The sequence below is a fragment of the Rattus norvegicus genome, chromosome 3 (genome assembly GCF_021556685.1).
Source record: "Rattus norvegicus strain SHRSP/BbbUtx chromosome 3, alternate assembly SHRSP_T2T, whole genome shotgun sequence".
NCBI classification, from domain to species: Eukaryota; Metazoa; Chordata; class Mammalia; order Rodentia; family Muridae; genus Rattus; species Rattus norvegicus.
This window is the reverse complement of record NC_141536.1, coordinates 64,412,862-64,432,367: the sequence shown is the minus strand read 5'-3', so window position 1 is coordinate 64,432,367 and position 19,506 is coordinate 64,412,862. Positions and strand designations below refer to the sequence as shown.

The window sequence follows — 19,506 nt, the reverse complement described above, 5'->3', positions numbered from 1 at the left end:
TAACACTATCCCGGGAGAGCCCGTAAGGAGAAGCAGGAACAACTGTAGTACTAGCGTTCATGTTGTCAAGAAAACGGCTTTTGGAAACTTGACAGATAAAAATAACTCACAGGGGCAAAGAAGTCAACAAGCCACGGTTCTTTGTCACTTGCAGGGAAGTTCTGAGGTCCAAGTGTGGTAACGTGCGAATTAACACTTTCTTTGGCAAAAGCAAGTATATCGTATAGAATCTTCTTTCCTATAGATTGAGAAAAATTAAAACATGTGGTGTCTTTTGTATCTATAGAAACATTCCAATTTTTATATTTGAAATATTCAAGAAAGAAAGAAGGGCCTATGAACGCAATGGCTTTGGTGAGATTTCTGTGTTCTCTACCTTCACCTTGGCTTGCTGTTCCGGGAATCCCCATCTACTGTATGTTCATTGGACTAGTTAAATGATAAGGCCTCTATGGCACGCTTTCTCACCATCAGAAGTACAACAAGCACTTCAGTATTCTCTTGAATCCAAACTCTATTACCATGTACTTGATGTTTGAAACATAACGTATTTGAATTATAATAGGTCATTCTCTTCCCAACCACGGGTTTCTTTTCTCATATTCTTTGACTTGTCATAGTATTACTCATGTGCCTAAATGAGACTTCCCAGAGGGACTCTAGGGTATGATTCTTGTGTGATTGGTTTATTGCATTTCCTGCCCCAGCATCATGCCTACTGTTACTGCTGAAGCTCAGTCTGGCCAACTCCAACAGCTACACTAGGATTTCTGGCCTCAGCTTCCCTGAATGAGCCCATTTTCCTATCGCTACTACAGTCACCCTTAAAAAAAAAAACCAACCAACCAACCAACCAACCAAAAAACCTTAAATGCTTTTAATGACCTGCCACAGTCTAAAGAAGTACATGTTCCTTGGCTTGGCAGACCTTTCTTAACTATTTTTCCAAGTGTCTCTGACTTACTGACTGAGCGATGTGAGTCAGACACTCATACTGTCATGGCAAGCAGAAAGAGAGAAACTCCTCCTTTTAAAGTTATGGCAACAGAAGTCAGCTGGCACTATTTACATTGAGAGTGACACACGTATGATATTATACTCTCCTGCCCGTTTTCGTAAGTCCTGTTCTTGAACTGTTTCACACGCTTTCCTTTTCTGACTACCCTGAAAGGTGATCCTGATCACTGATTCTTTTTCTTTACTCACACTAACATTCACTCACTCAGGCCCTAGCCATTAATACACAACTTACTATCTTCATTTTTGGCTTAAATTTCTTGAGGTCAAAGTGTATATTCAACTGTGACCTGCACATTCTACTTCTGGTCAACTCAATTTAGTATCCTCTTCCTCACAAAAAGATCCAATTATTCAAAGTACAGTTCATTAAATAAAATTAGAATTGCATGACTCCTCTCTCTTATCAATAACCTATCCTATCAATAACCAAATTACACCGAGCTTCTAAAAGGTTTAAACTGGCCTACTGACCTTCATTATTTTTCTTGGTTACCATCACTTACCTATGGCATTTTCTATAGTCACTGTCAATGACTAACCAGCCTCTGCCTGACTTTTCCGTCCAATTTTGATTCCCACCCAATCTGGGCAGCCAGTGACTTATCTCTCTACTGTCCCTCAGGATAAAATTCCAATTCCTTTTCCCAGAAAAATCACAGATAATCTGCATCTTTATTTTCTCTCAAGAATGAGCTTTCTCGTCTTTAAAGTCCTGCTGGTTTGGGGTTGGGGATTTAGCTCAGTGGTAGAGCGCTTGCCTAGCAACCGCAAGGCCCTGGGTTCAGTCCCCAGCTCCGGAAAAAAAGAAAAAAAAAAAAGGAAAAAAAGTCCTGCTGGCTTAAGATCAACAGGGCTCTATTATTTCAGGCCTGTGAGTAAGTCTACTGGGTAACTTGGAATGTGTTTTAACTCCTCTTCTGGGTAACCATTGTTTATACTTTACATCTTAATGGGAGATCGCTTTCAGAGTTTCCTCTAAACTCCCAACACTGTTGTGCCTCAGATGTTTTGTAAGTGCACTTACTTAGTGATAGCCAGTTTCTTTTCAAGATAGCCCAGTGACATTTACTTCATGTCCAAGAGTTGGTCTATGTGACTAGTGGGATGTGTGACTATGATCTTATATGCTATCAGGTTACAAAAGTCACTGCTACTTCTGGCTGCTTTCTCATTTTCAGATTACTTATTCTGGGATTATTTAGCGTCCACACTGTAACCATCCTACAGAGCCACAAAACCAACCAAGGCTGCCTGCCACATGAAGCTTGTCCATGATCCCAAGTGCCATGCTGAATCGTCATGTGGTAGCTACAGCCTAGCCTTCAGACAGCCTTCATCTACCTGACTGTGCTATCACAAAAACTAAGATAACCTGTTCTCATACTCCCAACCACCAAACAGTTGTTATTTGGGTAACAGATGTCATCACACTCAAACATTTACAAACTGTCCATTTCTCTCCGAGTCTATAAAACTCTTTAGGGCACGGGTTAAAAGGAGCTCACTTCCCTTCCTATTTTGTGTATTATACATAGAACACAAAGGCGCTGAGTGCAAAGTATGTTATAGTTCTTATCAACACAAAAAGAAGAGCTTATAGATTGAGTGTACTTCTTAGGGAAGAAGGGTAAGTTCTGAAGGGTAATTTGGAGTTTGCTGACTATCTGGAGGAATAGGAAGGAATCTTTATAATTTCAAAGGTAGGTTCATGTGTGAAGGCATAAAGGACTCCGAGAACATGGCATGCCCAAGGATTCAAAAGGACTTGAAGCTAGTATTTGATGGAGCAGAGGTGGGGGATGAGGCTAAGAAAACAGGCAGAAACAGAAATGAAAGTACCCCGTTCATTTAACAGTTCTTTACAGAGCTCCTACTATGTATCTGGCATTACTTGAAGTGCTGGAGACAGAAGAGTGAGCGAAAAAGACAGTGCCATTGTTGCCATAGTAAGGAGTGTGAAGTTCACTCTCCAGAAGACTCAAAAGGCAGGGCGGTGGCAGGAAAATGGTGTGCTAGGTACTAAGTGCAAACAAGCAGGACGCGACTGCAGACAAAGTGATGATGGACTGGAGACATGTGGAGAAGTTATGAGGAACACTTCAGAGATAACATGTAAGTACAACCTGGGCACGCTGCTGCAAATCTGCAGAGGCCAGGGCAGAAAGAGGGCAGAGGAAGAGGAAGTGCACGGGTAGTTTGAGCCTGAGGTACAGTGAGCCTCAGGCTAGCATGGCTCACAGTAAAACCTGTCTTGCTGTGAGGCTCTAACACAGCTCAGAGTCCCAAGCCACGCGTGGTTCTAGAGCAAGACACAGGTTTCCTTTCACTGGAAGCTGTGAAGGAGTCAAGAGCTTCCCTGTACGAAGCCCTTATCCGAGTGTAAATAGTACTGGTAGTCAGGGTCATCTTACTGTATTTCTGTTCACACACTTCCTTTAGTCCAGTTCTCAACCTTCCTAATGCAACAACCCTTTAATATATGTCCTTGTGATGTGGTGACTCCCAACCATAAAATTATTTTTGTTGCTACGTCATAACTGTAATTCTGCTACTGTAATGTAAATATTTTTAGATAGAAATTTGCCAAAGGTCCCACGACCCACAGGTTGAGAAGTGCTGCTTTAGCCTAAAGGGCCCTACTCTTTTTTATTTCTGTATTTGCTTTTAGTAGGTGAACAGTTTGTGCTCAATTCAGATATTGTCACTTGATATGCTACTGACAAATACTTTTGGTCTAGTTGAGATTTATATAAAGTGGCCACTAAACACTTTTCCTATTTTCCTTAGAGATCTTTCTCTTGTCCCTATCACACTGCCATGCAAACTTCTTGAGAGCACTTCTTTTGTGGTTTGAATGACAATGGCTCCCACAGGCTCACATTTGAATATTTACTTTGCAGTGGATGAACTGTTTGGGAAGGATTAGGAGGAATGGCCTTGTTGGAGGTGTGTCACTGAGATGGAGTTTGAAGTTGGAAATGCCCAGCCCAGGCCCAACCTCATTCTTCTCTCTTCCTGAAGCCTGTGGGGAGTAGATGTGAGCTCTCAGATTCTGTTCTAACACCACGACTACCTACCTGCCACCCTCCATGATGGTCATGAACCAACCCTTAGAATTGTGAACAAGCCAATACTTTCTTCTAAGGTGCCTTGGAAATGGTGTCTGTTTATAGCAGTAGACTGCTTCATATCTTACAATTCTGTAACTTCATACCTGAAGCAGTTCCATAAGGTAAAGCTCAAGTAGGAGGCATCAAATTGGTATCTGTTACCCATTTACATGCATGTCTTTCAGGACATCAGAGACATAATTCTGAATTCAAGAAACAAAGCAGTAGCAGGCATGGTATGGTGATAGAACTCGCAGGGGCTGCTTGCTTTGACGATAAGCTAATTCCCACACAGTGATGTGTCACCCTTGGATTTTTGCTAAAATAGTTATCAAAAATGTTAAACAAGATTTTTATAAGAAGAATAAGCATAATAAAATGTCTATATATAATTAAAAGTGTCTCTCCCTATATTTGTTAGTGGGAATAAATTTTTGACAATAATTGTGTCCACAAAATAAAAACCACAGTTAAGTATTTCTGTTTGAGTCAAGATGAATTTCTGTAATTTTTCCTACTTTCACTGTCATGGATGGTCGTCCCCAGTTGGTTGTGCTCTTTAGTGGGGCTTAGGAATGTGACCTTCTTGGAGGAAATGTGCCACTGGCATGGACCAGGAGAGTTCAAAGCCTCATGCTAATCTCAGTTTGTACTGTTTCCTGCTGGAAGTACAAGATGTGAGCTCTCCGCCGCTCCTGTCGCCATGCCTGCCGTTGCTGTGTTACCTGCAGTGACGAGGACTCTATTCCTCTGGAACCATAAACCCTCCTCCCAAAGGTGCCCTGGTCATGGTGTTTGATAACAGCAAGAGAAAAGTCACTAACAGACTTACCGTGATGAATTTCATATTCTTTGGTTCCTTGTCCTTTAAACACTGCTAGACAAGACTGGAAAACATAAAGATCAGAGCAGATGCCTGGTGCAGAAGAGCAGTCAAACCTTCCAACCTGAAGAGAAGAACACTGAATTAAACAGAAGCACTTTGTATACTTTCAAATACTCACCAAGATAAGTATTCCCAAATGGTATGTTTATTACTAGAAGTCAATAGGTTATAAAATGAAGGGAACAGAGATGGTTCCTTTACATTTAATATTGAACTCAATAAAGAATGCTCCCTAAAGAGTTCAGAAGCCTCAGGAAATTTCTAAGAAAATGTGAACTTCTTAATAAATATATTCTTGAAAAGAATGTAGGGGCTACTACATTCTGTGGCAAAGCAAAGGTAACTTTACAACCGGGGCACTTCAAAAATGATGAAAAAGGATGATGTTCCCAGTGTCAGAGAAAATAGCATGAATAACACAAGCAAATGATAAACTAAGGGAGAGGGGTACAGCATTTGAGCTAAGAGTCATTAAAGAATAACAATCGGATGGACAAACATCTGGGCAGGAAGGGGAATGAGCCAGGATTGGAGAGAGTAGAGACCTGAAGCCATTAACATTCAGGGGCCCAAGAAGTAGCTCTTGCAGGAAACTGCTTGCTATGCAACCATGTGCACCCGAGTTCAGTAACCAGTAGTCGCGTTAGAAACAACACAGGGGCCATGAGTTTGAAAAACAGCAAGGAGGAGCATATGGGAATGTTTGGAGGGAGGAAAGAAAAAGAAAAGAAATAATGTAATTATATTATACTCCCATGATCTGAGCACAGTAATTTGCACCCATAATCTCCGTGATGGAAAGGCAGGGAAGGGGACTGCTGGGGCATGCAGGCCAGCCGGCCTACCTCAACCAGCAAACTTGAGGTTCAGTGAGGGATACCACTTCAGAAATTAGGTCGGCAGTGACTGAAGAGGACACAGGTTGACTTCTAGCTTCCACATCCACTTATGTATGTAGGACTATATTCACAACCATTGTGACTTAGTGGGTGCTACTAAGAAGTATCCTTTATAAGAGCACTACGACAAACCATGTAAGTCACAAGCAAATATCAACTAAAACAACTGAAATCACATCCATCAACTAAGACTACATGAAATAAAAGTGGAAATCAAGTCAAACAACGGAGAACAAACAAAATAATCAATGGGTCTCTTAAGAAATGTACAGGGAAGTGGAAATGCTCTGAAACTGGGCATGCGGGCCCAGCCTCCAAGTCAGGAGTGAGGAGGGATAAGCTCCAGGACAGGCAGTGCTACTGCCAGGCCCTGGTTCCCTGAAACGAAGTAAATGAAAATATTAACTAACAGACCAAAAGCCAGGGACAAAGCCTACTGCAGTGAGTCTACGTACCACAGGATAGCAATAGGAAAGCTAAACATGTCTTCAAGGACCACCGAGTGTTATGTGGTTCAGGCTGGCCCCTAAGGAGTTGAGGAGGACACTGAACTTCTGATCCAACTGCTTCCACAGGGATTTCAAATTTGTGCTACTGGCAGGTTTATACACTACTGGGAAATCATATTTAGAGCCCCATGCATGCTAACTAACCAAATATATCTCCAGACATTACAGTTGGTTTTGAAAAGAAAAAAAGTTGACAAACTTCAGCCATACTAACAAATAACAGATAAGTAGGAGGCACACTAGTTACACAAAGTATAGTTTTTTTTCCCCTTACTTGAATATGTTCATTTTTAAGTAGAGTTTTCAGTTTTTTCAATTCAGGATCATTTGCATTTTCATTTTTTCCAAAATGAAAAAATACAAGCCAGCGATGATGTGCCAAACGATCCTTGAAGTGAGACAGAAAACACAGTATCAGCAAGTGTGACTATAATTCTAAAGATCTAATGTTTATTTCTTAGACAAAATAAAGTTTAGTCACCCTATCCATTAGTTCAAGTCTCAGCTAAATTTAAAATCAGCTATACTCTTATTTTGCAGTCACTAATAATAATGCTACGTAAAGCACATGATAAGAGGTGGGCCACTGAGTTATAAAAACAACGCAATGGTTGTTAATGCAGCGGTGGTTTAAGAAAATAATATAACTTTAATATTTGAGGTAGGGGTGGAGAAGTCAGATTTCTTTTTAGGCTAAATAATATATTTTGTAAAAATATGAAATCCAGAGTTAAACGATGAACAGAATCATGTGACTGACTACTACTAACTGCTCATTTGTAATACTATGAGAAGATGCTCCCAAAATCCCAGAGCGAAGCTGTATAAGAAGAAAGTAGCCCATATATATATATATACAGCCACAAAAACTAGATAAGATTGATGAAGCTAGAAAATGCATGCTGAAAGGGACCGGATATAGATCTCTCCTGAGAGAAACATCCAGATCATGTCCAATATAGAGGTCAATGCTAGCAGCAAACCACTGAACCGAGAACAGGATCCCCTTGGGGGGAATTAGAGGAAGTATTGAAAGAGTTAAAGGAGCTTGCAACCCCATAAGAACAACAATGCCAGAGCTTCCAAGGACTAAACCACTACCGAAAGACTATACATGACTGACCCAGGGCTCCAACTGCATATGTAGCAGAGTATAGCCTTGTGGGGCACCAGGGGAAAGGGAAGCTCTTGGTCCTGCCAAGGTTGGACCTCCAGTGCAGGGGAATATGGGGGGGTAATAAGGGGATGTATGGGGGGAATACCCATGTGGGGGAGAGGGGGGAATGGGGGCTTATGGACAGGAGACCGGGAAGGGGAATAACGTTTAAAATGTAAGTAAAGAAATATAATTAAAAAAAAAAAAAAGAAGAAAGTAGAGCTGAAATCAGACCAAGGTTGCTCTGTTAAATGCACCTTGCCTTTCTGGCCCTTTCTGGAGCTCAGACTCAGGACACTGAGATCTTTTTAATTAGAAACATCAGTAATCAGAACTGAACCCAGAACTAACTAAAATATAGAACTTTGAAAGTACTATGTGAGTCTTTCTAGCAATAAACCAAATATAGCGAAAACATGCAATGTTACCAACACTTATTGTGAAAACATTACCTCTAGTTTATTTGCTGAAAGAAGTTCAAAGTCTGGAAGATTATGTATGATTTCCATGTATATTTCCTTAGCATCCAGAGAATTAAGAAACTAGAACAAGGAAACCACACTGTAAACTTTTTAAGTAAATACTCATTTAGTATATTTGACATCTTATTTCAATTTTTACAGAGTAAGCTTTAAGAAAACAATCATGTACGTTAAGTGCTTTTTCAAATTATTCTACTTTAAAAGTACAGCATATTTTGATAATTACTAAAAATACTGTATAACTGGACTTGTTTTTTTTTTAATTTAAAAAGTCTGTTAGTGTGCATGTGCATACATGCATACCACACATGCACAGAGGGGTCAGAGGACATCATGGAGCCGGCTGTGTTCTACTGCCTTTATGTGGGCTCCACTCAGCAACTCAGGTCACCAGGCTTGTGCAAGCCAGCATCTTTATTGAAACATCTTGCCAGCCCCCTATGCTTTTGTTGTTGTCCTTTTTAAAAAATAAGGATGTAAAAGAATTATGAGATGTTAATTCAGTAAGTGAACCTTTCCGTTTTAATCCTCTCTGTAATGTGAAGTGAATTCTAAGTCATTAGGAAAATACACTTGCTTAATTTCAGTTTCAGCCATATTTTACACAATGCCCATGCTATACAATCTCGCAGGATGTTTAATATTAGAACGTTTCTGATATTACAGTATTTCTATCTATAAGGACTGAGAGCTGAAAAATGATTGTGTTTTCAGAAACCAAATCATATAGGTGGGGTTTTTAAGAGTAAAATACATAGACAAATATTTCTTCAAACATGTCTGAAAACACCAATGCTCAGAAGAAGCACACCTCCCATCAGATATACTTTTACTGCCTGTATTTTATCCTCAGCATACTAGGACTCTGTGCTGTCCTTACATGAAGCATATGCTACTATAAAAAATGCAGCAAGAAAACGTATAGGCTATTAACCATAGGATTTAGTATATATCTTCATAGCTATAAACCATTTATGTTAAAAAATTCAAATATTACTTAACTTACTAGACTTCCCTCAAACCTGCAGAACTGTCATGAGATCTACACTGTACTAGTAGTGCTAGGCATGCAAATAAACAATGAATAGAAATGTAACTCTTAACACCACGAGCAAAAACTCACATTTTTTTTCTCAGTTTCTTAAATGTGCTTTTATAATAAATAATTGAGGCACAAATATGGCTATAGGAAATAATTTCTTGGCTAGGGAGTTGGCTCTGTAACCTGATAATATGAAGTGGGGAAACTGCCACAACTGCCTCATTTCAAACAGATAACCGAAGAAATACACAAGATGAATATGCAAGCGTACAACACTGCTTATAACCAGGAAATACACAAATATGTCCCAAAGAGGAGCATTAAATAAGTATGCCATAGCCAGTAGTTACATTTAGCAATTACTTCTAAAAGAATGGACATTTTAAAATAAATTAATGTATAAATGAATAATTAAAATACTACAAATATAATAAAACCGTTTTCTGATAGTGATTAAAAACTCCTATGATCCTATTTATAAAAAAATCATATCTGCACATATCCATTTCATTTTCCATATTGCTGGAACCTATATGTACATACGCAAACATCTATGTGTACGTATGTGACATTACAGGGACCATACACATACATGCCATGTGCTTAGCATTTAGCAGCAAATAAGCTCACGCTTGTAGTAAGTATTACAACAATGCAGGAGAAGACAATGGCGTCACACGTAAGCAAATTACGGCAAGAGGCATTAGAGAGCTCTCGAGGGTGTGAGGGCAGGGGAGCAACTGGGGGAAAGAATGGATGGGAGGAACACTAAAAAGAAAAACAGGCTATCCCAGTCCCAGCCACATCTGACGATACAGATTACACATGAAGACTACAGTTACATGAAAGCAATGAAAATGTGCTCCATTTCTGTCATTTCGAAATATAACAGTCTGAAAGGTTATGTAAATGCTGCTTTGAAAACAATCCCTAAAATGTATTTTTTAAACTAAATAAGAAACACCTAGAAACTATGCCAAGTCATGAAATGCCCCATAATCAAATGGTATAAACTGATTAATTTCCTTCTACATCGTTCACGAAACGTTACTGCTCCACCTTCCAGTATGTGCTTGTGTCCAACTGTACCCAAAGGAATTCCCTTAAAGTCATACGTACCAAAACACTGGATTTTTCTTTGTTATTCAAAGTGGCTCCAGGAGGGAAATAGGCAGTAGTGCTGGCTGTGGCGTCCAGGCTCTTGCAGAGGCTGTCCTGTGTGTCACAGTCCACCCATCCCACGTTAACAAGGCCATCCTTAGGGAAAGTGGGAGGAAGGGAAAATGCCGTGATGTAAGGACAAGAAAAAGCTCTCTGAGACTTGCCTTTACTTAAAACTCAGCTTTTCCATTACGTTACCACTTCAAAAACAGTCCTCTCTTCTATAGCCTCAGACAATAAAATGTAGTTTCCTCAATATCAAACACCTACTATAATAAACATCTACTTTTGCATTTTTTGTGCATACCTACAAGAACTACATTCGACACTGTTATTTAAAACTAGGCTGTTCAATTGTCTCAGATATAAAAAGCCTAAACCGTGACTTGTGTATGGAGCTACACTACAACTGCCCTTCCATGATCATGAAGCTCCTCGGTGCTCTCTGCGCCGATATGAGGTAATAAATCAGCACAGTGACAGCGCTCACTTGTTGCTGGCTGAGCTCCTGTAATGAGCACCAAAATCCTACATGAAAAGACATTTCTTGAAATGTCAAGAAACTTTCTAGACTAGTCAAGCTGACAAAACATAGAATAACATCTATGGGAGTCCAGGAAGACAAAAGAACAGGAAATAAGCAACAATTGAAATAATGGCTAACAAGTTGAAAAAAATTAACCTACAGGCTCACAAAGTCCAATAATGTAAAAGCAAAGCAAGAAAATTGTACCTATGTGGTAACAAAACCAGCAAATTAGTGATAAATACCTTAAAAGCAGATGGAATTATATGTGAGCATCTGTAAGTAAAACTTAAATTGTACACGTAAGATACACAATTTACTTGGACTGGGGATCTATCCAGCATACTCCAAACCCTGGATTCATCACCAGCACCAAGTCCTGATACACATACATGTAAAACTATGCTTAATTTACTACATGGAAGACTTATGGAAACCCACCTACGACGAACGCGGATGGCAGCAAAGTTGTAAGAGGTAAGGAAAGAATTTACACTCAAGGTCTCCTACCTTGTCTAAGAAAATGGATGTTAGACACTTGTAACCTTATGGTATACAAGTTACAAAGAAAGTCAACAATTCAAATTTGTATTCTTATAAGACTCAAAACATAAGAAAAACTTAGCAAAACAAAAGGGAGACGTAGCAAAGTCCACAGTATTAGTAGGAGGTATGATACTCTTACAAGGAAAGGTAAATCTAGACTTGATGATAACTTCATTCACACACACATGCACCTCAGTTCATCTTATAGAGGTGCACGAATATTTATAAAAGTAGGTATTAGGCCATAAACACATCTCAATGTCGCTTAAAGATACTAAAACCATGTTCATTTAACATAGCCAAAAATAACGTGAAGCTTCAAAAAATTTGTAGACATTAAGCATAGTACTAAATAGTCTATGATAAAGTTAGAAATTATTTCAATTGATAATAAAAATACTATGTAATAAAATTTGGTATGTGTTAAAGCTGTAATTTGTGGTAATTTATAGTCTAAATATTAGAAAATGAGGCCTATTAATGATTTATCTATTTCAACAATTTTAGAACAAATTGAACCCTAAGAAGACAGAAAGAAGTAAATAAAGCATAAAACTAAATAAAATATCAAACAAGTAGAAAACAGGTAAAACATGAAAAGCTTTAAAGTCGAGAAAATCAAGAAAAAGAAACACTAGAAAGTATTAGTAAACACCAAAGCTATGCAGGCACCAAATGAATGTCATGAAATCACCTAAGACTGTCAAACAGCTATGTACTAATGCATTAAGACCTACTTGAAAAGGTGAAAATCTCTTTGAAAGGGAGAGAAAGACAAGCGTTTCCAACAGGGTTTCAAGGACAGTACATCCCTGACGCTAAAACTACAGAGTTCCATGGAGGACATGTAGAGGCCAGTAGCTCTTCTGATGACCAAAGATTATAACAATCAAACCAGTCAAAGACACTGATGTTCACACCTCGCCTTCAAATAGTTTACTCTAACTGATCTAGATGTGCTTTTGGCATTTTTTTTTTTTAAGATCCTTAACTGATTTTAAAATAATCTTGAAAGAGCAATAGCCTAATTTCAAAGTGAAATATGGAAACAAATACATTGTTTGTGATTTTAATATTAGCCAAAGCCATTTTTTAAGGAAACACCCAAATATACAAACGGCTATCAAATGGTTATAATGATCGTGTTGCCTCTAACAAAGAACAGCCATGTACGCATAAGTCCTCATGGTACTGACAGTCATCCTGGAAGACTGCAAGGGAACAGCAATTCTACAGCTTAAAGAATTTGCAGCTGATAAAAGGAAAATGTGGAAGAAAAAAACAGAAACCTTCAATTCAGTCAAAGTTTTTGCCAAACTTTCTATAGACTTTAATAAACTCTGTTAAAAAAAAAAAATGTGGACACTTACCACAAATGGCTTCCATTAAAAGAGAAGGATGCTCATGGCATATTATTATCTACTTAAAAGTAAATCTATGATGAATACAGGAATACAATTAATGGACTGTCATGGACATAATACCCAAAAGGGTATTACTGCTTTCATAAGAGTGATTCCCTGCATGCTACTGTCAATCAAGACCCACCAGTGGGACAGGAGATGGAGATGGGAGACTGTTGGGGTTTGATTGGTCTTGTGCACTGTATATTCAGATGCTGATTTCTATGCCCTGAGATCTAGTTAGAGTCCCAGTCTGGACATGGGCCTTGTCATGAATATTGAAGAATCTTCTGTAGTAATGTGATGTAACGAATGCTCCCCAATTGTCTCTGATTGGTTAATAAAAAACTGGTCAGAAGGGAGAGGAAGACTGGACTTCCAATCTCAGGGGTAGGGCGCAGAACCAGAGAGAAGGGAGTTGGCCACTAGGCAGGCCAAGGTTCAGAAGAGCCACGAAGTAGAGGAAGAAGAATATAGTCACCATGAGGTCATGAATGAGGAGCAGTCACAGACAGCTACAGCAGAGGGAGCACAGGAGAGACTAAATGCAAGTAACTTGACGCCTGTGGCTGGCAAGTAGCTAGAGAGCAGATATCTCAGCTATTGTGCTTAAAGATTGTTGAACAAATCAACAGGTCTCTCAGTTATTTGGGAGCTAGAGGGTTAGGAAAAAGCTGCTGCCTTTAGATTTCATCCTGTAGGAGATGGTATAGATGACCCAGTCCCTCAGCAGGAGCAGGAGCCCTTTAGTTAACTAAGATAATTACTGAAGAAAAAAACATGCATTCACAAACTTGGTGTGGCCCAAGTGTATAATGTATATAAAGACTACAGTAATAATGTGGGCTCAGGCCTGCACAGCAGCTCACCACTCATTCCCCAAGAGCAACCTGCAATCACAAAAATACCATCCATGGTACATGCTTTGTAGAGGTCCACCAATTCTTAGTTTTCATACTACATTTTTATCATATTCTGTGTTTATACACACATACTTAGTAATGTGCTGTCCCCTCCTATATTTCCAGCATTGTAAGATGCTATAGAGTTTTATAGCCTAGAAGCAATGGGCTATCCTATAAGAGCTAGGTTTTAGGCACTCTAAACACGCTAGGCTTGTCTTAGTAAAATCTATAATGCCTTACAATGATGAAATTGCCTAATATATTCCTTAGTACATTATCCTTAATCTTTAAATAACAGATGACTATCCTACATACATGCATACACATATGTAATAGATATATGTAATACATATTAAAATCAATTTTAGTTGTTTTAATATGTCCATCTATCAAGTTAAACAGTACAGAAATGAGTCAGGTGCGAACTTCACAAATTTGATCTACTATGTCTAAAAATCACACCCAGTCAATGTCAGTATCAGTATTATATACTTTTCCAGCTTTTACAACTGACAGTCTCCCAGACCACAGTGGGAGCTTTAGTATTACTAAAAGGATAAGAATAATTTACAGCACAATATAGGGAGTACGGAGAAGGCTACTTACAACAGGCTAAAAACTAAGACAACAAAATCTAAGGTTTGGAAATAACAAAAATGTTAGCATATAACTGGATTAATTCATAGACAATAATAAACATGGGAGACTTAGAGAGGTGAGCTTGTTAACAGTGACTGAGCATAGCTAACATTTAGAAAGACGCAGAGCTAATCATCTATCAAAAAATAAGATCACATATGAGTAGGATAAAGTGATCATGAAACTGTAAAGATGCTTGGTGTCAATTTCTAGTTACACTTTTACATGTTCCAGTTTAACCAAAAGGATGGATGCTTACCAACATGCCACTAAGCCGGAGTCGTGTCTGTGGTGTCAAACAATCTGAAGGGAAGAAAATTTACGAGGCTATTTTAGTTTTAATTAGGATGCTTCCCCTGAACAACCACATGTTTCTAGGGCAGGTAACTGAGCTGCCTTGGTAAAGGCTGACAGGCCCAGCAAGCAGACTGCGGTCATCAAGCAGTCTGCCTCTGTCTCTCACACAATCTTTCATTCCCTCCCTGGAATGCCTCAGGATTTCCAGCCACACAGAGGAGCAGCCACTACTTCTCTAAGGGCTTACTCTCTCAGCACATCTCTTTTGGCCAAAAAAACCCCTCATGACCTGAAAGAATGTACTGGAAACATTTAAAAAGGTATATATAGAATCCTCATAATACAATAAATTTTAATCTTAACAGGCATATATATAATATGTTGTTAAATATGAAGAGGACATAATGAGGTAAGATTTGGAAGATAGGGAACTGTGGCATGTCAGAGGCTAGAGATGAATGATAACATGTTAGAATGCTTCAAAAGCTCATGTGTAGACAGAAGAACCAGCATTTGGCACTGGCTAGACTGGTGGTTCTCAACCTGTGGGTTGTGACCTGTCAGACATCTTGCATATCAGATATTTACATTACCATTCATAACAGTAGTAAAGTTAAAGTTATGAGTAGCAAGAACTAATTGTATGGTTGGAATCACCAAGACACAAGGAACTTAAATAGTCACAGCACTAGGAAGGTTGAGAACCCCTGGGTTTCAAGGCCATGTTTTCCTAACATAGGTCTTGGATGGGTGAATGGCTTTTTTTAGTCGTAAAACAATATATCCCCAGCAATGGACACAAAAGTAAAAAGGTGATGAGTAAGAAGAATGCACACATTGGGATCAGACGCAAAAAGTACTAACAATGGGGCTGTTTTGTAATATTTGGAACTACTGTTCACTGATCTTACTCGTGTGGTATGCAGGACACTGAATTTTAAACAACTCACAAAGACCCTTAGAAATGAGACTATCTATTATCAATAATGAGGCAGACACAATTTTATATATGTAACTTTCAGAATCTAAATTTCTAAAAACTATTTTGGAAGCAATTGTAGCTGATACAATTAATTACTTTGGACAGTGCCCAGTTTATCTTTGGCTATTTGAGGTACAATGCATCCTGAGAATAACTAGGCTGAAAAACCCGTCCACTAATAGGAAGTTATAAAGATACATTTACATATTACTAATTTCATTGTTATGTGTAAAGACACATTTATTAAGTAAATGCTTCTGAAGCTTAAATTATACTTTGAAATAACTGATTACTGACATAATAAAAATCAAGTTCGGCAGCATAAATTATCCTCTAAATTTAGATGTTAGTGTTTTTATTCTAACAAAAAGACAAAATTACCTTCTCCTTTAAAACAGAATGTGATCAGCCAGCCAATACCAGCAGCAAAGGCAGTTTCTATGGCATTAACAAAATTTCCTTTAAAGAAAGTAAAATTTATGAGTACATCTAACTCTTCCAAATTGGTATTTCTTTCTTTCCAAACTTAACTACTTCCAGTCCCCTCTAAATATTACTATTTTTAAGACAACAATTACTAAGAAAATTCAAACATAAGAAAAGTCCCTTTTAACCTTCGCTTTGCCTGTCTATTGGCCAGCAGTTCTTCCACACAAGGTCACTGCATTCCACTGCTCTCCATTAGATTTGGAAAGAATTGACAATTTCCAAACACCCAGTGTTCTCTGAGGCTTTCCTACTCAATGCAATGGGACACTAGTTATGTTTTCTCTAAGGAAGTATATTGTAGCCTTTCTTTTCCAACCCTGGCTTACTCCATATCCTTTACGATAGTTTCTAAGCGTGAGTCACCGGACTGCATTTCAGCTGCTTACTAGCATCTTGCTTGCTGAAGTGAAGTGGGCTCGCATGCTCTCCCGGCAAACACAGTGCAGAACAGTTCCTAAACCACAGCTGGTGCCAAATGAGTAAGACATTCTTCTAGCTAGCAAGTGTCTCATGGACACTTCAAATAGACAATCTAAAATCACTTGGTGAATTAAAATCCACCACTGGAAATGGTTTTGAACTTTAAATGAACTTTTTGCCAGTGGCCGTGGAAGCAGGCGCTGCCTCACTGCCGAGTCAGCTGTTTTAAGGATGCCATTTCCTCCAGCTCACAGCCCTCTACGCCTGATCTGCAGTAGTCCTTATGTAAACCCAACCAGCCTGTTCAAGTATAAGTCATCAGGAACCTGAGCGGTGACACACTTCCTTTCTAGGAAGCACAGATAAAGATACTTCAAAACAGCATTACCGTGACCCTATTGTACAACTAGCATTGTAAATTCAAAGCACTGATTTCAAAACATCACAGAAAACCCCACGGTTAGGAACACCTCACCTGTTGACAGCTCTGTCACTGTGGTCCTGACGTGCTGCATGGCGAAGCTCACTAAGCTCTCCTTTGACCTATCCCCGTTGTACTTCACTGCAGCCTGTTGGTTTTCATAAAAACATCTTTAACTCTTTCATTGCGAAAGTCTACCAAATACCTGTACTTAAGATTCTGAATAATGCAGGAAGTTCTATTTTTAAATTACAGTGTATTTACAAATAATACTTAAGAGAGCTTTGACAGTACAGACCATACAGAATACTCTTTTGTACCATTTGTAACAATTTTAGCTTCAGTTTCATCAACGGAAATTGGGGAAAAGGAAGAGATTAGAGCTTTCTATCCCACGAGACAGTGCCTAAAATACATCACAAACCATAAAACATGGTATGCGCATTAAATAACCTCTATGACAGGAACTGATGGTCCTTAAAAAGTTTCATAAAGTAATAAAAAAAGTTTATTATAAATTAGCTCCTAAAAGAAGAAAAAGCAGAAAACAGACTAAAAGTTTACATATTGTTTTCTCTAGTATTTAGCTGGTTATAAAGTTTCACAAATCTTAAAAACACAGACATCCCTTACCATTCCAGACCTAAAGATGAAGAGGCTGGGGTAACTGTTGACTCCTTTCATTCGGCAAAGCATCCGGTCATCACCACAGTTGACAGCTCCGATTCGAAGCAATCCATCCACTTCTTTAGCAAATTCTCTCCACTATAATAGAAAAAGAAAACAAGTGTTTCTCGGTAATGTTTCTTCTCTAGAACATACCTCACTTTATATAATTTTAAAGGAGGAGAGTTTTACTAAATAAAATATATGGGAAAAGTATTTGATAGTGATTTCATAGTCAGTTACTAATACAAAATAACTTCCAACATACTACAATAAGAGAAAAAGGAAGCACAAATAATACATCAACTAGGAAAAAGGCTTTAATAGCTGGACATTAAACATACGTACAGTGGGGGCTAAATCATGGCAATGCGAACATCCCGGGGAGTAAAAGTTTACAAACCACAGTTCTCCCGAGTTGACAGCAGCATCTGAAAGCACATAAGCCATACGGTTTACTGAGGGTTACAGCATATTTCAATCACAGACCATTTTGCTAAGATCAGAATGAAAAACAAAATCAGTCCTAAATAGTCCACACTGCCCTTATTTCTGTGGTTTCCCTAGTAGTATTTTTTTCAAACATCAAGGCCTTGTAACTTTTACAAACCTCTCCTAAGTCTATACTTGAATGAGTAGCAGCCTTGTAGGCAGGGTCTTACTGTATAACCCTGGTAGCCTAGAACTTGCTATAAAGACCAGGCTTGACTTGAACTCACAGGGATCCTCCTGCCTCTGGCTGGGACTACTGAAATGAATGGTGTGTGCTAGTGACCTGTATAACAGAGTAAAGATTACAGTGATAAAATTAAATCCTTTTCCTAAATAAGATCTTTACCTTTGAAAGCATGTTACTGAAGAATGCAAGGTAAAGAATTCCGCATCTTAAAATATCAGTACATATTTTTCCTAACATAGATTTGAGCAACATGTAATACCTAGCCAGTGGCATAGAACTATAGAATGACATGATGATGACAAACTTTACGATTTTAAGCAAGGATCACTCTAGTATCCAGAAAAAATGTGAGGGTGATTTGCTTTAAGAGTCTTCATAGCATTTAATACTCAAGTAAGCTGTCAGTGATTTGAATAAACATTAAAATAAAATGTTCATAAATCCTAACTCTTAGGAAATATGTACCATGCTTATTTTGCTTAGCTGACTGGTTAGTTGAAACCACGCAGAAACACATTTCAGTGGCAAGGCATTTCTGTGGATAAACAGTTCATCTACACATTGCAGGTGAGAGTGCATAACAGGACTTTCCTCAGTCATTCTTTAGCAAAGTTGAAGATGTGTTAAACTACTTAGATGATCTCAACAAATGTTATGTTGGCTTAGACCAGCAACTGGTATTAATTTAGGGAAAGTCTTCACCAGAGTTAATGAAAACCTCAATAGAAAGAGATCACCCTATGAATTATAAATACACGAGAAAGAGCATCTACTGCTGTGTGTATCCCTGAGTCAGAAACACTTCTAATCCTGGCAATAAGTACTTCCTCAGTTCTCACGGCCTATGGAGTAGTAAGATTAAAAATATACTTTCATTTATTTACTTAGATTTAGAAACAAATATAGTTTTGCTATGCTGTCTAATCTGGGCAGGAACTTAGTCCTTCTGCCTCAGCTTCCTAAGAAGCTGGGCCCACAGGATTGACCATTGTGCTGGGCTAAAAATATTTTTAAAAGTATAGTAAAATAGTACAATGAAATGCTTCTATATTAACTCAGTAACTGAAAACAGAACAAGAATATTTAAAAATGCATATTTTTTAAAATCGCAAAGCCAGAATATCTAATAATATCTGTACCATAGCTTCTACTAGTACAGAAAATATAGCACTATATTAAGTTCCTCTTTCTTGAGCCATCTTCAAAAGGATGCTGAACTGTGGCCTTACTTGGCCTAGAACTTGATCACAACCGATGTACTGTTGGAC

General features: G+C 38.5%; 1 protein-coding gene across 2 annotated transcripts in view; it reads right to left on the bottom strand.

The window, feature by feature from the left end:
- Dnajc10 (DnaJ heat shock protein family (Hsp40) member C10) overlaps positions 1–19,506 on the bottom strand; it is a 39,899-nt gene that overhangs the window by 12,831 nt on the left and 7,562 nt on the right. For both annotated transcript variants that reach the window (NM_001106486.2, XM_087650827.1), the window contains 10 exon segments: positions 111–238; positions 4,963–5,077; positions 6,699–6,812; positions 8,033–8,122; positions 10,224–10,361; positions 14,544–14,587; positions 15,945–16,022; positions 16,948–17,041; positions 17,527–17,658; positions 17,908–17,990. In NM_001106486.2, the coding sequence (NP_001099956.2) occupies positions 111–238; positions 4,963–5,077; positions 6,699–6,812; positions 8,033–8,122; positions 10,224–10,361; positions 14,544–14,587; positions 15,945–16,022; positions 16,948–17,041; positions 17,527–17,658; positions 17,908–17,990 (1,016 nt within the window).